Raw genomic sequence first — 20,685 nt, forward strand, 5'->3', positions numbered from 1 at the left:
CCTCGAAGATTGAACTGGAAGATCTTTCGGGAGTATTCTACGACTCTAACGGGTTACCGAGCGAAACTTGGTTAGCACAGGCGATTAGTGGGAATTTGACGAAGATTTTTCAACCGTATCATTCGTCATAGCGTCAACTTTCTATGCTATATTCTACGCCCGTGCGATTTTCGTTTCCTCTCGTCTAGGTGCTAATGTACTTATCCCTGTTGGACTAAACACCACGTCATACGCGAGACGCATACTCTAAAAGTCAGAGTTCTTCGACTCTCGAGTTCCATTTCCGATACGAGATTTTCTCTAGATGAGCGAAAATTCGTCAAATTGAACGAACACTTGCCTGTTATCGGGACAGGGCGTGTCTTGCGACTTCCTTAAACTCGTCTCTTTCGCCAGAAATAATTCGCTTATCGCCGAGTCACGAAACGTTTGAATGCCGAAAGATCGAGATACGAAACGATCCGGTAGATGGAATGTGAATGGGTCTCAAGGATTTACCGGCGAACAGATCGAATCTGGTCCTGCTCCTCTCACTGTCCTCGTAGCCTTCAAGGTCGTCCTCGTAATCCTCGTAATCATCCACTCGTTCCCTCCTGTCTTTCTCGCTGACGTTCCTCGGCAAAGCATTGCTAGTCGCCCTCTGACCAGCCTGTCTCAATCTGGCCTGGTTATTGCTACTGAAGAGGACCGCTGGAGGCGGCGGCGTCGACAGCTGCGAGCCCTGAAGACGCCTCTGAAGGTATCTGGCCAAGATCGCCTGTACAGCGTCTGTCTCGGCGCCGCCTGCAAGACAGAAATCATGTTGCTCTCGTAATCAGGCCAATACTTTGCTTTTTCTACCGTGTTTTATTTTTTTATTATTTTTTTTTTCTTAAGTATACTCCATTCCGTTTCCTCTCTATACGCTTTTCTCTATAACGTTCTCCCGCCCGTTCCCTTCCCTCTCTTTCTCTCCTTCCCTTCTGCGCCGACTTAATTCCAAACGCGTCGTGAAACGTGCTGCATCCAGAGCTGCTGGTGCATTCGTATGCATGAAACTTTTCGTACCAGTCGCTAAGAGCTCCTAAGAGGCCCACTGAACCGGAGTAATACGCTGTTCGAGCCACTGTCTTCCTTCCACCTTTGCATTCTTGCGAGCCAGGTTTCTGACCAGCCGAGGGAGCCGTCACGAGAAAACGTCGTCACTCGGGAAACACTTTTCTCCAGTCGCTGGCTGGGCTCGTTGTTCCTCCATTCGTGGCGTCGCCCGGCCCTTTCTTCTGATCCTTGGCCTGGTATTCGCGCCAAGATGGATCGTTATCGTGGCACGAATACGCAGAGTACAGTCGCAGCGGGAAGATGATCGTGGCTAGTTTCGTGGATCTCGTTTCGTCCAAGTTGAAAGTACGTGGCACGCTAGCACGAGGTATTTAGGCGAGTTCGTATTCCGTGGACGCTTTGGATATCCGTTTTTCCTTACGCTCATATGCGCGATTCGTCTCTTTATTCTTGGATCAGAGTACGAACGCGGAGCCGAAAGTTACTCGGCACACAAGCGTCTCGGATGGATGTTCGTTGCTCGCCTTTTTTCCTGCCGCATCTCTTGTCGTTCAGCACGAAACAATAATGCACCCTCTTTCGAGTGGAAACGAGTAGAGACTTACAGAAGCCTCGACGTAAGAAGCTTTGTGTAAGCAGCAACCATTTCGATGTTAGGGTAAAAGGATGTTGTTAAGTAGAGCGTAAAAGCTCTCGAGAAAATTCACTAGTCGAATATGCACGAGGGTGCAAGGTATCGAGGAACAATGTCAGCCTCGATATCGTCGAGTGATTCGCAGCCTGTATCCGTCTGAATAAAATTCCAAGTTTCTACTATTTCCCGGATTTTCAGCATCCGTGCAAACGCACGCGTGGACCTAGAGTCACCGATTGGGATGAGCTAGCAATGGGGTCGCGCAGCTTGCCACGTTAATTACATAATTTCTATATGATCCGGATAATCCAGGTACGCTATTCCACGCGTAACATTGTTCTAGATAAAGCGTCATTTTACCCGCGATACTTTAACCCGCTATTCGCCGACATTTAATTATAAACCGGATAAACCAACTTCCCTTAAACTGATTAACCTCGACATCGATATTTATACCTGGCAGATACAGCGACGAATCGCAATTTTGATACGCCACCCACGAGGTTAATCACGGGCAATTGAAATTTATAATGCGTGGATCGCGTAAAAGTATAACGAGGTACGCCGCCATCGGCTTGCGAGTCATTTACGAGCGTTTCGTGACACGAGTATACTCGCGAGTACCTATCCACGTGAAAAAGCATCGCGTTATTCTTCGGCAATCACACGCTGTGATTCTCTTTCTCTCTTTCGATCGACTCGTCGAAGATGGAATCGCGATACAGCTTTCACCGAATTCTCCCGTTGCGTCATCCTCGAGGGGAAAATCCCTCGCGTCCGACTCGACCTCGATCCTAATTACAGGCGTCGCGTGGTAGATCTCTCGAGATCTAACGACGCGAGATCCGACCGGCAACGGAGCATAAAATCGCCTGGGACTTTATTTATGGAGGATCACGAGGATGAACGTCACATTAGGCGGTGACTTACGAGCTGTTCCGCGCGAGGGAATTCCTCGGGGCCAGTGGCCTGGTAACCAGAAGCAGGGTCACGCGGTTAAAAGCATCGACGTTATGCCAAGTGTGTAACTGCGTTTGCTCGTAAAGGTAAATGATATGCAACGGAGCCACTCGACCTGGCAGGACACTCCATTAGAGAGTCCTCGCTACGTAGGCATGCGTTTGACGTTCAACAGCGCCCTCGAATCGTCAACGTCGCGTATACGTGCGAAGCGTGCGGATTAAAGGGTGCACCGGTACTCGATACACCCACTCGGGCTAGGAAGCGGTGAAAAACCGGTGCTCGATGCCGCTGGTCACCGGTCCATGGAGAACGAAAAAGAAACCAGCACGTTTCATCCATCAACGCGATAATCCCTTGCTACGCGCATTATCCTTAAATCCGGTCTTTTGTCCGATTCTCCAGATTCTCGTTTCGATCGCTTTCGAAAATCGCGGATAAAATTTGCGACACGCTGAAATTCCTGCGTTACCTATTTATATCGTGGATTACGCAACTTCCAACGTCTCTTCCGTGGAATACCGGTCAAGAGCCGTTGCTCGACCTCGAGGAATTTATTAATTTATTTTCCAGTCTCAGACGTTTGTAATTTAAAACAGAACCGTGTTTAATATTAAACATCGACAAGTTCAAAGTCACGACTAGTCGCGCGAACGATTAGCACCGTGGAATATTAAATGCCATCGATATTAATGTTCGAAAGTCATCCTTCTGAAAGGACACCGAGGTCCGCCAACTTCCGTTCTCAGCGTCGAGTTTCTTTAACATCTTTAACGTCGCGTGGTTATTACTAAGCTTCGCGATCTGGAACATCGTGACACGGAATCTTTTAATACCCGACGATTTGCGCGAGGTAATGGATCGGCTTGTCACGACCCTCCGTCGCGAAATCATTATAACGCGACGTATTGAATTCTACGATCCATACATATTAACATCGAGCGATTTGCAATTCTAAAGACGTCGCCGTTTTAATATCCGAAGCCAAACACGGTTTGCATAAAATTGTATCTTAACAATTTATCGAACGTGTTCGAAATTCGTCTTCCACGCTGCATCCCCGTTAAATTTTCCCCCGAATTTGAATATCACCCCTCATATTTGCCGCGAGGACAAAAAATATTTACGCCGAGGACGCGTTTCCAACGGTTCCGGGAAATTAATTTCCAACAGCGCGATCGCGCACCGTTTCAAATTACGAGTGCTATTCATTCGACTTTTACATTGTTCCCGACTGCACCGGCACCGGAAGTCGCGCGTGAAAAACACGGAACGAAGGGAATAATTCTGGAATTCCAGTGAGCGATATCTCCTCGATACGAGTTCTTGCAATTTCTTCCTTCCGAGCGTGTATCTACGCTCGTGGCTCGATAACGATATCGTCGTTGTCACCGCGATCGATCGAACGATCGAGAGGTTAAAATTCGACGGGTACCGCGTTCGCGAACGGCATCGAGACGCTCCTCGATTGCCGCGAATAATCGCGAATCGCGTATCGAAACATTCGCAACAATTCGGATCCTTGGATAACCTAAATCTCTCGTACAGCTCGAAGAGGGGAAGAAAAATTAGCAAAAAAGCAAGGCGGGACTCGGATTTAGTTCGCGATCGAAATAATCGCGAACGAAGTGTCTACGAAGCAACATGGAGAAATTCTCGTGATCGTGCTCGCGTTAACCCCGTGACTCCTCTACTATGCAAATGTCCAGTGCCCAGGGACACGAGAGCTCGATATTACCCCTGATCTGCGTCTGCCTGCTCGGCGTACTCGCGTGGAACCTTTTCCTCGTCGCGGCCACCGTTTCGAGGCTGATATCGATCCACGAGGCGTCCAAGTCGAGAAGGAGGTCCGAAATATCCGCGCCGGATAATCCGGACGCGAGGAGCGTCCCGTGGCGAGGACGAAATCAATTTTTGGCCAGGTCTCCTGCCGAGAACGAGTGTAATTACGTCGATTTTGTCCCGTAAGCCCGTTCGTACGCGTGGCTACCTCGTAATTGAATTTAATTGATTGTATCGTGCCGGTTGCGCCGGCCCTGGCCGCACCCTCTGGCCCCCGCGCGCCGCTATTTTCCCATGAATTTTCCTACCCGGGACCCGGTTACTTCCACGACCTCGCTGGTAAAAAGTAATTAAATCGCAGCCCGTCACGTCGAATAATCGGCAAGGTTGATCGATTCGATTCAATTTCCAACTTGACGTTCGCTTTGCTTGCCCGCTACGTGCCGCGAATATCGCGTTCCATCCGCGGGTTATCGCTTTGTTGCGGAATCCGATGGCTATCCACGCAACCGTCGCGACTCGCGGCTCGCCAGTGCATTTGTCTTTCTTTCCATCCGATATCTTTCCGATACACCAACGCTTCCCTATATTTCCCTATATTTTTCCCTCCATCGATTCGTCGAAATTACTATGTTACTTCCATCAAATCTCGACGAGGATACGATTAGAATTTCCCCTCGAGAATCTGATTTCAGCGTGCACTGGTCTACGGAGATCCATCCTGACCTTGTCCAACGTCTGCTGGAGAACAGCTTCGAGAGGAGGTTCGAGAACGTACGGAGATTCTTCATGAAGGCTCGGGGTAATCGTTCGAGAGCCGCGAGCCAGACTCGCGATGATCCGCTGTCGGTAGAGAGAAGAGAGACGACCATCAGAAGCGATATGGGCGATCGTTCGGATAATCGTTTAAACGGCTCGGACGACGAGGTCGCGTTCGTAGGGGAAGCGAATAACGCGGAAACTTGGGCCAACGACGAAACGAGTTGGAAGAATGGCGCAACGTTGGAGGAAAGCTGCACAACATCCTGCGAGAAATTTATGGATCGGTCGGTGGAAAAATTCAGCGAGGAGCCCGTGATGAAAAGCGTCTCCGTGGATGCGGAAGTGGAGAAATATGCAGAGGACGCGTTCGATCGTGAAAACGGGGGTACGTGCCCGAAAGGCAACGAGGTCCGTCCGTCGTATAAATTCGAGGCGCATTTAGAAATTGGAAGGAACGAGGGACATTGCCGGGAACGTTCGAGAAATTTGGAAATGAAAATTGAAGAATCCCCGGAATCGACGGTGAATCGTTCTCTGGAGGAGAAGTTTCTGATTTCGATCCTGCAGGAGAGCACGATGCTCGGGCTGAATCTGGAGGAACTGCGCGACGAGAGAGCGGTTGATTTAAGCGGGAATGCCTGGAAAGAAATCGTGCAGCCCGTGGAGAGTCGTAATATGGAAAACGAACGCGAAGAGAATCGGGACGATTCGAAGCTGGCCGACGAGTTTGCAGACGTTTCGATCTGCGAGGCAAAGAGTAAGGACGACGAGACGCGTCCGCGAGAGAAGGACGATTATCTCGACCGAGAGCTTGGAGTGGTACCAAAGAGTGGGACAAATTGTACGGAAGAAAAATCTGTAATGCATTGGAGTAAGAACGCGACGCAATCTTCGAGTACCGAATCGGGGAGGGAAGAAGACGTTGGACCGCCTCCAAAGACGAATTCGAAAACGGATAGCGGCGGGGTGGAATTTGCCATCTTCTTGCACAGAACGTAAGTCGATCAGGATAGAGGTACTCGATTAACGTCGTGCACGCGATACCGCGAATCGCGAGGAAACCGCGTTCAGTCTCGATTGCTATACCACGCTTGGACGATAGTCCGAAATTATCGTGACCACGACGGCATCGCGATGCCACCGGGATGCCCGCGTGTATTATTTAACGCTTTCTACTTCGTCGAATTCATCGGGGACGTAATTCGCCGGTTTCTCGAAAGGGAAAAAGCAAATCGCGGAATGTCGCCGACCTCTGCCATTAAATTTCTCGAAACACTTTCGTCCGTTTCTCGTCGCGTCGTGTCGTTAAACGCGCAGTAAGCGTAGCAGAAGCATAGCAGTCGTGAAAGCGATTCGCGAAATCCTCCACAGAGCCACGACCAGTCACGGCAAGGAGGAGGAAGAACTGAACGCCATCGTTCGACGAATGATAATCATGGAGCTGAAGCGACATCGAACGATGGAGGAGACTACGCCGAAGAGGGCCCACTCCGATACTGACAGCGTGCTGGCGAGACAGAGGCAGAACGCCGGGAACAGGTATCGCTATTCGTTCATCTCGCGTGGATTCGCTTCTTCGATAGACGCGAGAGACACGCGACTGTTTCAGAACAGATCCGTTCAACGGCAAAGACCGAACGTTCTTCCGAGATTTACTGGAGCTGGAGGAAAGCTTGCGTAAAGATATCGACAAGGAGTCAGAGGGTCGATCGAGCAAGAAAAAGGTGGACGAGACGATGGCGGAACGCGTAGACACCGTGGAACGAGACGCAGATGACGCGAAAAACGAGGCTGAGATCGACGCGACGACCGCTGATCGGTGGACCGATTCGACCCACTCGATAGCGACCGCGTTGGAACCGAACTCTGACATTCGGCTGGAAAGAAAAGTGAACGCGTCTTGCCTGAGAGACACCGAGGCGGGACGATCGATCGGGCCTGGAAAGTACGTTGTTCGACGAATTATTTAACGGCTCCCGTTGGAATTTGCCAACTCGCGTCACGCCCAGAGAGCCTTAAATTACGCGAGTTTGATGTCGCGTCTGGAACACAGGGAAAACATCCTCGATTCGCGGCGTAGCTTTCATTATTCACCGACTTCCGACACGCCTCCCGACACCCGCCACTCTGACAAATTTTCCATGCTTTATGCCGACTCCCGGCGCTAACGCGATCCGCTTTGTCCTGGAAAAATTTCATTTCGAGGAGATTGGAAATTTTCCATAGACGAACTGCTCTTAGGGGGACGAACGGTGTACTTTTAATCGGGACAATCGAGTTTGAATCAAGCCACGGAGTTTCGAAGACGAAAGTCATCTCGAGGATATCGTGCTTCCATTATCGTTATTTCACTGATCGCGAGATTTTTGTAATTCGACGATCGACGTTTGATCATTCGGGGAAGAATATCCTGCGTATTAAAATTAACAAAGCCTATCGTACGATTTAGAGTGTCAACGATACGTCAAGAAAATCAGGTGAACCGATCGACGCAGACGGAATACGTCTATGTAATTCGAGCAGTGAGAAGCTGTCCCCTTCGAAAGAGAAACCTTCCATTCCATTTGCAGTTGCACAGACTAGCATCGGGTCGCGACGGAGTTTGCTCCAGGACGGTATACGCGAGTCTGGATTTCACGAAATTTGTCTTCCGGAAAGCCTCTGATAATCTCATCTACGAGAAGGGCAAAGCCAGTCGCAGTCCTAGCTACATACCCACCCTGGAAAGACACCGATGGAAATACGTGACGCCAAGCCAGGCGAAATGAGAAGGGTCAGCGACGCGGGACAGAGGCCACCCAAGCACCCGTCTTCCTTGTCATACATACACCTAACCTTTAAAATTACCCGATCGACCTGAGTCTTATTTCTTCGAAATAACGATATCGCGTGCGAATACTCGTCGAAATAAAGCTAACATTCCTGTAACCCTAAACTCTGCCAACACCAAACGCCAACGAGACGTCAGGGGCTACCTGCAACCTGGCTAGAAATCGAATCGCGACGAGCCTTTGTGTTTTCACTTGATCCGAATGTACTACTCCGACACTGTTTGAGCCAGGAAATCCGTCGCATTCTAATTAGAAACCAAGCTTCGTCGTCGTTTGGCAGGAATCACGGGCTTTTAATTACCAATTCCATTTGCTCGCGAAAGGCGATTCGATCTCTTTGTTTCCGTATGCAAACCGTCTCCTCGGGGTCTTTTATTTGTTCGAGAGGAAGAGAGAAGACACGCGGAAGGAACCGTGCACGAACGTTGGTCAGGTATAGGTTCAGGCTAGCTAGGCAACTAGGGTTCTTCCGCGATAAGTTCTCGAGACATGGAGCAAACGCCGTTCGATCGTCTCGTTGTTTGGAGACAGGCTTTCTACTGTTTTCAGGAAACGCGAGACGACTCGGCCAGATTCATAGCGTTCGAGCAAATACGGTCGGGATCCAGCGCAAACTCTTAAAAGCGGTACACGCTAGCCGTACGTGACGGGAGGCTCGAGTAATTGTAAACAGTGGCCAAAGACAGCGAGATCGTTGCGCGATGCTCGCCTCAGGCACGTCTCTGCTGTCAAACTAACCAGGCACTTGGTGAACGTCGCGAAAAAGTTTATCCAAGGGGAAATTCGTAGCATCGAGTAGAGAAATCACGTCGGATGGAAGGATTCGGTGGGCGACAGAAGGATGGGTAATGGGTAACGAATGGCAAAGAGATCCTCGTTCTTGGGAATTAGAAAGCTATTAAAGAATTAATTCAACGCGATTTCCTGACGAGTGCCGACTACCTGAGGACCGATTTCGCATCACGGTTATATATTAGCTTCTTACCTTGCCACTTGAGTTCCGATGGCACGTGTCGTAGCCAGCAGCAGCGTTGAACACGACACACTTCGAGACACGTCCGAACGTGGCAGAGAATAACGCGTAACTGAGTGAGAAAAACATCGGCGACAATGAACCGTGGGTCTGAGTCGTAATGTTTACCTTGTGCCCTATCTACTGTGGTGACCTCGAAACACCGAAGCGTTCGATGACCAGTTACAAATCGCGCAGGAGTATTGTTGCGGATCGTAGTTCTAGAAAGATCAGAGCCATCGAGAGCGTTCCGTGACGCGTAACCCCAACAAAGGAAAAGGACGATCGAGTACACGCATGCTAAGGCTCGGGTGCACGTGTCGCGGAACGAGGTTCCGGAAAGACCAAAACCATCGAAGACAAAGGACTATCGAGCGCTCGCACACGAAAAATGAGCTCCTGATCTACAGAGCAGTCAATCCTCCTAAACTACCCTAAGCTAAATCTTGTTTAGCCCGATATTCTTACGAGACTCATGCGATACCGTAGGCAAAGGAATCAAAAAGTGATCGACGATTAGGTTTTTAGGAAACAAGAGGTTCGAAGTGTCGGTTTTCCTTTCGAACGAGGCGAAGTGCCGATTTAAATGAGTTCGTTTCGAGGTCGAGCAGTCCTACTTTTAAATGCTTAGGTAAAGTACGTCATTAAAATTCAACATTTGAATGCCTCGACGGTGGTCGTTTGACACTTGGAAGGTTGAGCAACAGGCTGTAATCGATTAGGCTAAATAGGATTATTTATCGACGTTAATTATGCATCGTGGCGATAGAACGGGCGGGAATAGCGTAAAACGAACGAGGAACGCTGAAATAACGACAGACTTCTTAATTCGAGGATTGCATAAAGGTAAAGAGTATAATGTTATTTCAATTTCTCTATTATACCTCGCGGTAATGGCGCTGTTAGACAAGGTTCGGTTAAACTTGGAGTTTATAGAGGCTATTACGGTGGAAGCTATACGCGTATTAGGTCAGTCTGCAAGTTCGCGCGCATTGTGCCTTTTATGGCACAAATTCATTGTGCTAATTGTGCCAAGTTCTCATTCGATGTAGCGGATTTCGCTCTGTCAATTCTAAGGAATAATGGCCGTCGCGTTGTAGCTCGAAGCAAAGCTTGAACTTAAATTAAACTTCGCGTTTCTTTGTTATCCCGTATAAATCCCTAGTCCGGCCCAACGATTAAGACGGTTGTCGCCAGTTCGTTTCTCCACGATCCACGCGATCCTGTCATCGATCCTTCTAGCGGGCAAAAAGTCGCGGAACAACTGGCGGAACAAGTGGAATTTTTGCAGTTACGCTCCAGCTGTCGTGCAACCTCCTTCCCATCGAACCAGAAAGACGGATGAAACGGACGACATCCAAACAAGCGGTCGCTGCTTCTTCTTTACGAGATGATTGCTCGACAAGAAATCGAACGCGTCCCATTTCACGTCACTTTCCTACCAAACTTTTTACTTCGATCCAACTTCTAGAATCGGGATCCCCCATTGCGTTTTCATCCTCGCCATCTTCATCGCGAGTTCCCTCATCCGCATGGAGCGTTCCGAGCAGCTCGAGGTCGAGAGAAACTCGATGCTAAGATACCAGTGGAACGAACACTGCTCATTGGCCACCCGACTATTTATTAACTTTCTAATTACAAACCTCTTTTTTTCAAGGAACTATCGAATATAAAGACACCGTGTCCAATCGACGTATGTTAGAAGTTCACCATTCGTATCTCTCCTGAGACTCGACCAAATCGGGGAAAGGAAAGGAACATGGACTAAAATATTTATCGTTTCACGAAACAAATAAATTCACCGTCGAGCACAATCGCGATATGAAGTTTACCGAGGTAAAAGTTAAATAGGATACACGGGTGTAGAATAAATAACGTAAAACGAATACGAGGTATAGATCACGAGTACAAATTTCCTTAACGACACCGAGTGTCTGTTTCCAACTTTTCCGAGCCACCAATCAGCAGGAATTAAATATATTTCGTATCCACGGGCTCGGCTCTGCCACTAAATCAATTTAATCCTACCGTTCAATTAGTTTCTCCATAAATCCTACTTCATATTCGTCGTTCGACGTTATCGACACTCCGAGGCTCATTTCCATAAATTAAACCAGTCTGAATTACGATGTCGGGCGAAAAAGGTCGCCTCTTCGAGCCTCCATGTCGGAGATGTAACGTCAGCCTCTAACGCAACGATCGTTCCATTAATGTCCCGCTGTTAGAAACCAGCCTAGACTATCCGTACTCCTGGAATGTACAGCGACGATCAAAAGTAAAGCAACGATTGCCTGTCCACCACACGATGCAATTTAATCGCGAAATTCCCTCGTTTAATCCACGATAAATATGTCATGGCGCGGGTGTGCTAGCAGTCGATGTTCAGAAAATTATTGGACCACTTTTAAACAATTTTTAAGACCGTGCTTTCGGGTAACAGGATGAAGTAACTCTGGTACAACTTCGAACCTTGAATCGATAATCGATAGTAGGTAGAAAATATGAGAAAGGAAAACTATGGGGGGAAAAATTATTCGTATATACGTTAGAATTATTCGTGAAAAATTGCGAGTCAAATAAATTGGCTATAAATTTCGTGAGAAGGTGACAAATTCCAGCGAAATTTGTATACCGGTAAGATCGTATAAGATACCACGGTAATTGCGTAATACGGGGTTCGCTAACGGCCATTTTCCGATCTAGCTCTCGGCAGAGGGATAGATGACTGCCCTGTTATTTCTCCGTCAGTCGGAAAAATTTCTCTGCTCGCGATGTCGAGGGATTAAACGCGAAATTCGATAAAAGCAGATACGTTTCGAGGTATCGTTATTCGAGCGGTGTGTGACCGGGTTTAATTACAAGCGTAAACTCGCGTGTATTTACTTGGACGATCGACAGGAACCTGGATGGGCATCATTCGATGAACACGCGACTCGTTATATCGCGTTCGTGATCGAGATATTTTCATTGCGCGCAGATGGCGCAGCTGTTCGAAACGTGGACAATTTGCTAATGGACAAACAACGAGATCTACGATCTAATGAACATATCGTTTCATCGATCCTCCGCGTCGTTTACACCAAAGTCTCCGCGAATATATCGCGATCACGCGCGAACGCATATTTGAGACGAAATGGATGTTGCTGGAACGGATTTCAAAAGCAACCCGCCGATCGTTGCCGGTTTTGCGTTTGTCGGCTGTTAACGACCCTGTTTTAGATCACGCGCGCGGTCGGCGGAAAATAATTTAACCCCTTTATCGAATTTTCAAATTTTTAATTTATTTTGCACCAACGTAATGGGAAATTTTTAAAATTTTTTAACGACATCGTTTAATACGCGAAGGTTTTCAAAATTGAGTCAAATTCTTGGCAATTTATTAATTCAAAAGATTCGGAATTGGGGAGTTAAATTTACATAAGAACGATTCCCTGTTTAATTATTTTAACGTTCATCGAGATAATTTTTAAAGGAACGTCATTTACGAATGAATACGATAATTTCGATCGCGATAACACGGTCGACATATTTAATACGGGAAGAAGAAACATTCTAATGGGCGCGAAGAACCCGAAGATTATAGTCGGAAAATTGTTGGATATCGTTACGCAGCTGGAAAATTACTCGGCTGAGTGGCTAAAGTGGGCGGTCGCTGTAATTGCGTGTTTTATCGTACTGCGTCCATGCTTTAATGAGTTCCTTCGTTAATCGCGGAATGCCGTGTTCCCTATAGAATCACCGAAGGGAATAATTTCTCCACCAGAGAATTTAAAAAACATACCCCGCCGTTCACTTCTCCGATATAAAATAATATTTGCAGCGAGAAATAAAATGGCAATTCTTCGCTGATAATTTTTCTTTACACAATTCTGACTACGATTTTTGCGGATTTTAACGGGGAAATTAACAAAGAGTTCCTACACCTCCAATTCCTACAATCGCGTAGATTTCTTCCCTCGGTCTTTAAATATCGGAGAATTATAATTGGCGAATATTTTATACCCCACATTTTTCCCGGAACATCGGATCGTTATCGGAGGCACCAGTAGCAGGGTCGCGTAATCGCGAACGTCTCTGGCTAATTTTCTCGACCAGACCGGTGGAAAAGGCCAAAAAGTGGCGGGACCAGGATGCGAGGGATGAAAAAGGCGGGAAGGATAAGGACGTAAAGGGGTCTCATTCAAACGCAAATTACCGCCGGCTCCATTTCCATTTTACGAACAATGCACAATGAACCGCGCCGGAAATAAGAACGAGCTTTCGCTCATTCATGCGTATGTACCGCCCTTCTCCGTTTTCCACCTTTCCCTTACCTTTCCCTCGCCTTTCTCTAGTCTTTCTCGCCCCTTCTTCTTCCTGTTTTCCACTCTTCCCTCCCCCCCTTCCTCTTCACCCCTTCACGATCAAAAGCACTTACTGGTCTACGAGGAGAATCGGGTTTCCTTGATGACGGAGAATTGTCTTGCACTTTGCGCGCACTTTTCGCCCCCAGGATGCTCCTGAGATTCTCCAGAAGCCCATTTACAAATGCATTCGAAGAATAACTCCCCTTCTGTGCCCCTTTTCTCAGAGCATTGCGTTCGCGTTGCACGGTAATATCAGGGCGAAGCTTGTATTCTTGTACTTAATATCCGCGTCTTTTGTATAGGAGTAATGTAGCGGAGAGATATTGCACGCGATAGATGAGGAGCTGAGGGTAAGGAGAAGTTCCTCGGTGGTTTTATTTTCTCCGCTGTTGGTGAGTCTTACGGAAACGCAATGGAGTTGTTAACGATGCGAAATAGGAAGAGAATTGGTTACTTCGTCGACAGGGTCGCTAGTTCCGTGTATATCCCTGACGGATGACGTTCGTAACGCTGATTGCCCAAGTTTTCCGAACGACTTGACGCGTTACTTCCTACATTTGCTCCACTCGACTATCGCGTTGATATAAATCTTCGTCCCCCCTTTTCTCCAGCTGCCGAAGCATATTCGAAGTCATAAGCTGCTTTCAATTTTCAGAATTTACTCCGGAAACTAATCGACACTGTTACTCTATCGAATTTGCACGGAATTTTTGCATCCGAAAGAGGTAATTACTTTCCTCGCTGCGCGTGAAAAAATTCGACAGCTCGAGGTCCTCGCCCGTTGACCAGCCATGAGCGATGTCTTCCGAGTCGTAAGCCCTCTTGGCAGTCTTCCTATCTGAGACTGCCCGGCAGTTTCGGCTCCGTATTTTCGCAAGGACGTAAAAAGCGTGGGTAAAATACGGCCAGACGACTGGGTCCCACGATCCCCACGCACCCGAAGAGCGAACCAAGGACGTCCCATCGAGATCTAATCGCGGCTAATACGTATTCTGCCAAAAATTGCGTTCCCCGCGTGCTCGTTCGTGGATTATTCCCTCGGTCGATCGTCGAACATCCTTGGCAATCTTAAAACTTCCGATCTCCCTTCCTCGACCCCAACCCTTCGCGAACCAGGGAAAAAGGCCAGGCAAGGAACGAGAAACTGGTAACAGCTTCTTTCCATCTTCATCTCCGCGACCGCCGTTTTTCTACGCGATTCAACCTCCTTTTACTCCTCCAGAAACCACCCCGCACCGCGTGCCATTGTTTCTTCTTCGGGGCTGCGTTTCTTCTGCCCTTTTCTTCACCGCCGATTCCCTGCGTAACCTTGCCTCCCTCTGAAATCCGTAACGTTCGCAACTTTCTCATTTTCCCTTCCGCCGTTATATTCGTCCCGCTTCCAATCGCGTTTCACCCTCATTGTTTGCACTCGTCTGGCCCCGTCAGACCGAGCTAGGAAACACGTGTCTCCTTCCTCCGTAATGAAATTCGACTTCCTTTCAAACCTACCCCCTTTGTCGTCGCTTCTCTCCTTATTATTCCTTCTCTTCGTCTCTTTGTCCCCGTCCTCGTTCCGCTCGGTTTTTCTGGGACGCGGTTCGACGATACGAGGAAAGCCAGGCAAATAAACGGAGCTTCGACGAAGCTCGCTCGCCGAGGATCAGCGTCCCGAGAGATACCCCGGTCTCGTCGTTAGATCAACGTCGCCGAACAAATTGTTACCGGCAATGAGAAAATCACGAGGACGACTCCGCTGTCTTCGAAATTTCCACGAGAATTTCCGATGACGAGACTCAACTGTAATAATATCACCGGTCTCCGGCTGGGAAGCCGATGTTCGAGAAACGCGAGGAGAATGGAAACGTATCCGGTCACGAACTGTTATTCTTTAAGAAAGTTCCGATAACCGTAAATAGCTCGAGAGGTATCCGTTCGTTTGTTATTTTCCTCAATTTAGACTTCGGGGCTTTAACGCTGCACACACCACCGAGGGTAGGGTGCTATAGAAAACGGTAATGACCGGCGATGTATTTTATTTCCTTCCATTCTCTTTGCAACGTGAATTAAAATAACGTACGATTCTTTCTTCCCATCTTTCTCTTTAAACAACGATAATTATTTCTCGTTTATCGCTCCCAAAAATGCACGAACGGTGTTCGAGGCACTCTCCGCGAAACGCGACTCGGGAAGCAAATTGCAACCCGCTGGAAGGGAAAAGAAGAAAATGAAAACAGATGGGTTCGTAGACCGATCAATTACTGCTATCAATCGCTCGTTACGCGTAAGTACTTCCCCTAATGCCGCCAAGTGTACTCGAGCCAGCCAAGCGTTCCTCCGTTTCCGGCCCAGAGGTATCGCGCATCCTCTCGGGTTCGATCGCGTGCTCGTTTCCCGTCCGTTCCGCGGAGCAATTAAATTCACGCTGCAAATCATTACTTTCAACGAAGCCTCCTTTTTTCCAGACGAGTCGCGATCCCGCGTGTAACGCGCCAATCACCGCGAGGCGGTTCGGGGCTGAACGCGAATCGCGGATTTCCTAATTGGCAGCTTTTTCCCCGGCGGTAATTGGAAGCGGCCGAGAAGTATCCTCGCGAGGATCTCGAGCAGAGGCAAGACGCGGGTGCAGGCGGGTGGAGAGCGACGGGGTTAACAAAACGAAGCGACGTTTTATAGCTGGAATCGGGAATGGCAGAGAGCAGCGCGTTTCAGGGTTCGAGGAGCGCGCGAAGAGGGTGAATGGGGGTGAATGGGGGTGACTTGGCGGCAGTGGCGATATTTGACGATTTAATATCGCTGTGACAGGCGACTGGTATCGTTGATTAAACGTTCCGTTATAGTGACGCGCATTACGCAAACCTGATGGAAAACAAGCGAAACGCGCGATAGGGCGGATTTTAATGGAGCGTAAATTTTTAATCGCCGCGTCCGTGTGAATTATGGACGACGGGTTAATTACAAGGTGGCTCAGTGTGTCGGGAATTTATCGAATATACACGGATGATTCATTTGGTCGAATCAAAGCGCGATTAACGCGCGGTGTATTTACTAGGAACATTTGGTCTAACCTCGCGTGGCCGTTCTTATTTTCCGCGCCGCGTGTCCGCGTGGAATTTCCGTAAGAATTGGAGGCAGAGAACGGCAAGAGCTGCCTCGAATGAATCGTAATGCTCTTACGTCGGCAACGATACGCTATTTCCTTCGAATACCCGTTTTATTTCATTTACAATGGCTCGCAAAGGTTTTCCAGAGTTCCCTTTGATCTGGCAGGGACGATAGGGCTTAACTCTTTTGTTGTTCAGATTTCCAACAATTCCACGGCGCGTTCTATTACGGGGCAATTGGGAACGTTTTTATCAGAAATTCCCGTCGGAGAAAGCGGTTTGGGATGTATACCGGGGGATCGAATCGCGGCAGTTTTCTTCGCCGCGCAGCTGGGCTCGGTCGTGTAATCGGGCTCGTTTCCATTTAACGACCGGCAGTTTCCAAATCGCGAAATGTTGCGGGCGTTTCCGCTCTTCTCTCCTATTTAGACGAGATTTCGAACACTCTCGACGAGGATCGCCGGGCAGGGAAAAGATCGTCGCGAGATCCCGCCCTTTCTGGATCACGATCCGGATTTAATTACCGGTGTCCGTCCGGACGACGAGCATTCCGGAAGGCTCGACGTGTACGAAATTTTTCCACGCGTGTTTCCCCTCGTTCGAAGAACTCTCTTTATCCGATATGGACACGGAAATTAAATCTCGGTGATTACGCCCGGGATCTATAGCTAAATGTTTTCAGAGGGAACAGCGTTGTACGAGTTGCGAACGCGCGACAGAGGCGAAAGTAAAGCGTGATTACAGCGGCGATCAACAGTCGCGTAAATGGTCCAAGTCAACTCTGACAGAATCGATTCGAAAATTAATTATTCGTCAAGTTGAACGAAGCGAAACGATTCGGTGGCGAGGCAATATTGACTCTGATTCTATATCGATTTTAATCCACGTCGTTGAAATATTGATACAACCACAGCTGCAATTTCGTTGCCATCGTCCACTCGTGAGCGAGAAATCGAAGTAAAAGCCACGTAAAGTAATTTCGTAATCGCATATGCTGCTTGTGTAGACAAGAAGCGCGACCCCGGAGTCGCGAAATGGCGGTTTGGGTAACCGCGTAATGGCCGAGGCCGAGATAGGACCCCGGAGAGCCATAAGACTGTAAAACCTGGAATCAGATAACCCTTGGCTCGTGAAAGCTTACCTTGATCATCGCGAGACCATGGTACCGCGAATGGTTAATGCGAAATCCAGGAATCCCGGACCGTTCGTCGTGAAATCGCGACGAGGAAGAACCGCGATGACGGGGACGACTAGGGTTACCAAATCTGAGGTTCCGCGACTGTATCCTTGCTAAACTCTAGTCTCACGACCTCGAGAGTCTCCTCGGAGGGACTCCCGACTGCAAAACTGTCCAATTCCAGGCTGCAAGGCCTGAGAGATTCGAAGTTACGGCTGATTTTCCTCCGTTCTGGGAATTTCCCAGCAAAGATCCCCTGCAACGAGGTCCCTCGACTCTGTGTGGCCATTCGCGAACGTCGCGTTCTAAAATGTTGGGATATCTAAGAAGAAATCGAGCTACTGCGCTTTCTCGATCGTTCTACCATTTATCTTTGCCAAACAATCGAATCTTTTGTACTTTTGGTCAGTAACGGAGAGACGATCTTTATAAAGTCGTACACGGTGGTTGACAACCGTAACAGATTCCATTTACCGTTTTTCCCCTTCGACGTGACGTTTCTCTCCAGGTTTCGGACTGAGTAATTCGGCTACCTTTGGTATATAGATCAAGCTACTTTTTTAATGACAGCGGAAGATAAATTTTGTCTGAATCAAATGTAGGATTTAATGGGAGCAGGAGTAGGGGCAGCTTTTCGTGACAGGACTCCGAAGGAATTCGATTCTGCGATAAATTCCATTTTCTATTCTTACCCCTCCAAATGTCATTTCTCTTGTCACTTTCTTTTCTATCGAATCTCGAAACTATCTCGAAATCAAAACCAAACTGCATCGTAAATAAATATTCGGTACTATCGGGCTATTACTTTGCGATATATTAAATTCGCGATAAGTTTATCATTTTCCGTGCCACTTTCATTCCTGTCAAGTTTCAAAATCAGCCAGAAGTTAGACGCTTATGATATAAAAATCGCGTTATCTTTCAGAAAATTCTTTCGTTTAAAAAATAAAAGATTCTGTTTCATTTGTATACAAGATTGCATCGGGATAAGAAAGTAGTATTCCGTCGTTACGCCACCGAAGGAATTAAGCGAATCGTCGGACGGAAACAAATGGCCGTGGAAGGGAAAATCGCGGCTACGAGAATCACGACTACTCTTTCCACCGGTCGAAACTTTTCTTCAATTCTCCCAGCAATTATCTAAAGTTCCGTCAGCCGATGCTTTTCATTCTTATTCCCAGATATTTCCTAGGTTAAACTTTCCTCTGTACAATGATCCCCGGCGACCTCGTTTCGTTTATTGCTCGCATCGCAAATCGACGAAGCGGAGTTCGCGAAAGTTTCATTTAAACCGTCGGCCTTTAGCCCGGATACACCGTGATACGGAACGAACAATGTCCATTTTGTCTTCGAGGCGGACGATAATGAATTACACCGGTCCTTCCTCCACGAACTCGATTTTTCGTCGAACGTTTCGCAAATTCATACGGAAGTGGTATCTCTCCTTCCATGTCAAGATTTTCCACGTGCATTCGATAATTATTCCTTATCGAAACGAGGAACTTAATCTTTCATAAATAGAAGAAGACTATGAACCTTACGGCTGTTCTAAACGAAAATCTTGAAGCTCTTACGATATTCGTACCAAGGCAAAGGAAAATTTAACTGCTAATTACGACGTAAATAAAATAGCGAGTTAGGCGGGGGTATTTTTCACCCTTCGAGGAGGATTCGAAAAGTCTGAATAATTTCTTTCTTCCAAGAGAATGGCGATCGTTTGACCAGCCAAGACCCGAACGGTCCCCGAAAGAGTCGCCACGGATCGAGGACCGGGGTAATTGCGTTGCAAAATTGGCCGACACGGTACACGCGATCCCGCGAGCGTTTCGGATAAGATTCCAGCCCAGATTGGGTCCGTCTGCCGTTTATGGCGGACTCCGCCGCGCCGGATCCGAATCTATTTCGAGATATGATTTACGTTACGCCATCGCGAACACTGTCCTCCCATACCTGCCTTGTTCTCGTTCGAGCGGGAGAAAAAAAAGGGCCGGTCGGCCATTGTCTGGCGAACGCATCGCGGCGCATTGTATGCAAATAACGGGCGACGCGGCGATATCTCGGATTTTCCCCAGGCTCGTATCCTCTGGCTGCCATGTTCCACTTCTTCGACGTTGATCGTGCAATTAGCGAGCTCTGCCATAAAGGCGCCCCCCGAACAAAGATACCGACATTTTCTCCAGATCGCGAGCCGATATCGGAAAATAAGGGAAACACGAGTAAACCCTCGATTCCCATTCGCGCGGATGCAAAACCGAGGGTCGGAACGGGAGGGAAAGACGGGGGTCGGGGGAGAAGGAAAGGGTAATTTTTATCCGAACGAAAAAGCTTAATCGACGTGTGCAGGATGGCCCAATAAAATCGCAATCACGGCGCAACGTTCGTTTGCAGGGAACGCTTGGTAATCATTGCAATTGCGATTCGTTTGTTAAACGAATTTCGAAAGAGAATACGGGGACCAATTGTTCGCCGCTGCTCGCGTTAAATACGCCAGCTAATTACCAATTAAGCGCTGTACACAAAGCTCCGTGGCGCGCGGCAGATGTTGCTGTTTCCAGGATCGATTCATTTACTCTGTATGCGCATAAATTACGGAAAAACGTTATTCGCGATTCCGCGACCGCGCGATCACTTCGCCTATCGGCGATCCTCGCCTTTTTCCCACTGCTGCCGATAAAAACCGGCCCGAGCTCTCATTCCAGCCGCGCCCCCCATACGAATCCGCTCCCGAACGCTTACCCGCTAATGCTCTTCGCTACTTATCTCCAGATTTATTCCAATTTTCTGTTTTGCGCGCTCCGTGGTTCGTTATGCAAATCGAGCAGCGAGCGTGGAATTTCGATGAACCCGATATCGAGGAACCTCGAGAGTAGAATACCTTCTCCACCGATCCGATCAAATTTGGGATCCACTCAAGGCCGTTTTTCGACGCGACATTTCGCGATAACGCGAGACTAGCGTTTCATCCAATTGGCTAGCCTCTAAACCGATTAGCAGCGTCGAAGAATTTCGAAACAATTGGAGAGGAATGAAATTTGCGAATCGGTATCTATCGCGAAAGGG

General features: G+C 48.1%; 1 protein-coding gene across 1 annotated transcript in view; it reads right to left on the reverse strand.

The window, feature by feature from the left end:
• The window catches only part of LOC108547999 (low affinity immunoglobulin epsilon Fc receptor), an 86,510-nt gene that overhangs the window by 57,010 nt on the left and 8,815 nt on the right, over positions 1-20,685 (reverse strand). The window contains exon 2 of the mRNA XM_017900750.1: positions 499-783. Coding sequence (XP_017756239.1) covers positions 499-783 — 285 coding nt within the window. The remainder of the gene's footprint in view (positions 1-498; positions 784-20,685) is intronic.

Source organism: Eufriesea mexicana, unplaced genomic scaffold (assembly GCF_001483705.2).
Source record: "Eufriesea mexicana isolate 0111107269 unplaced genomic scaffold, ASM148370v2 scaffold1357, whole genome shotgun sequence".
In the NCBI taxonomy this organism is placed as follows: domain Eukaryota; kingdom Metazoa; phylum Arthropoda; class Insecta; order Hymenoptera; family Apidae; genus Eufriesea; species Eufriesea mexicana.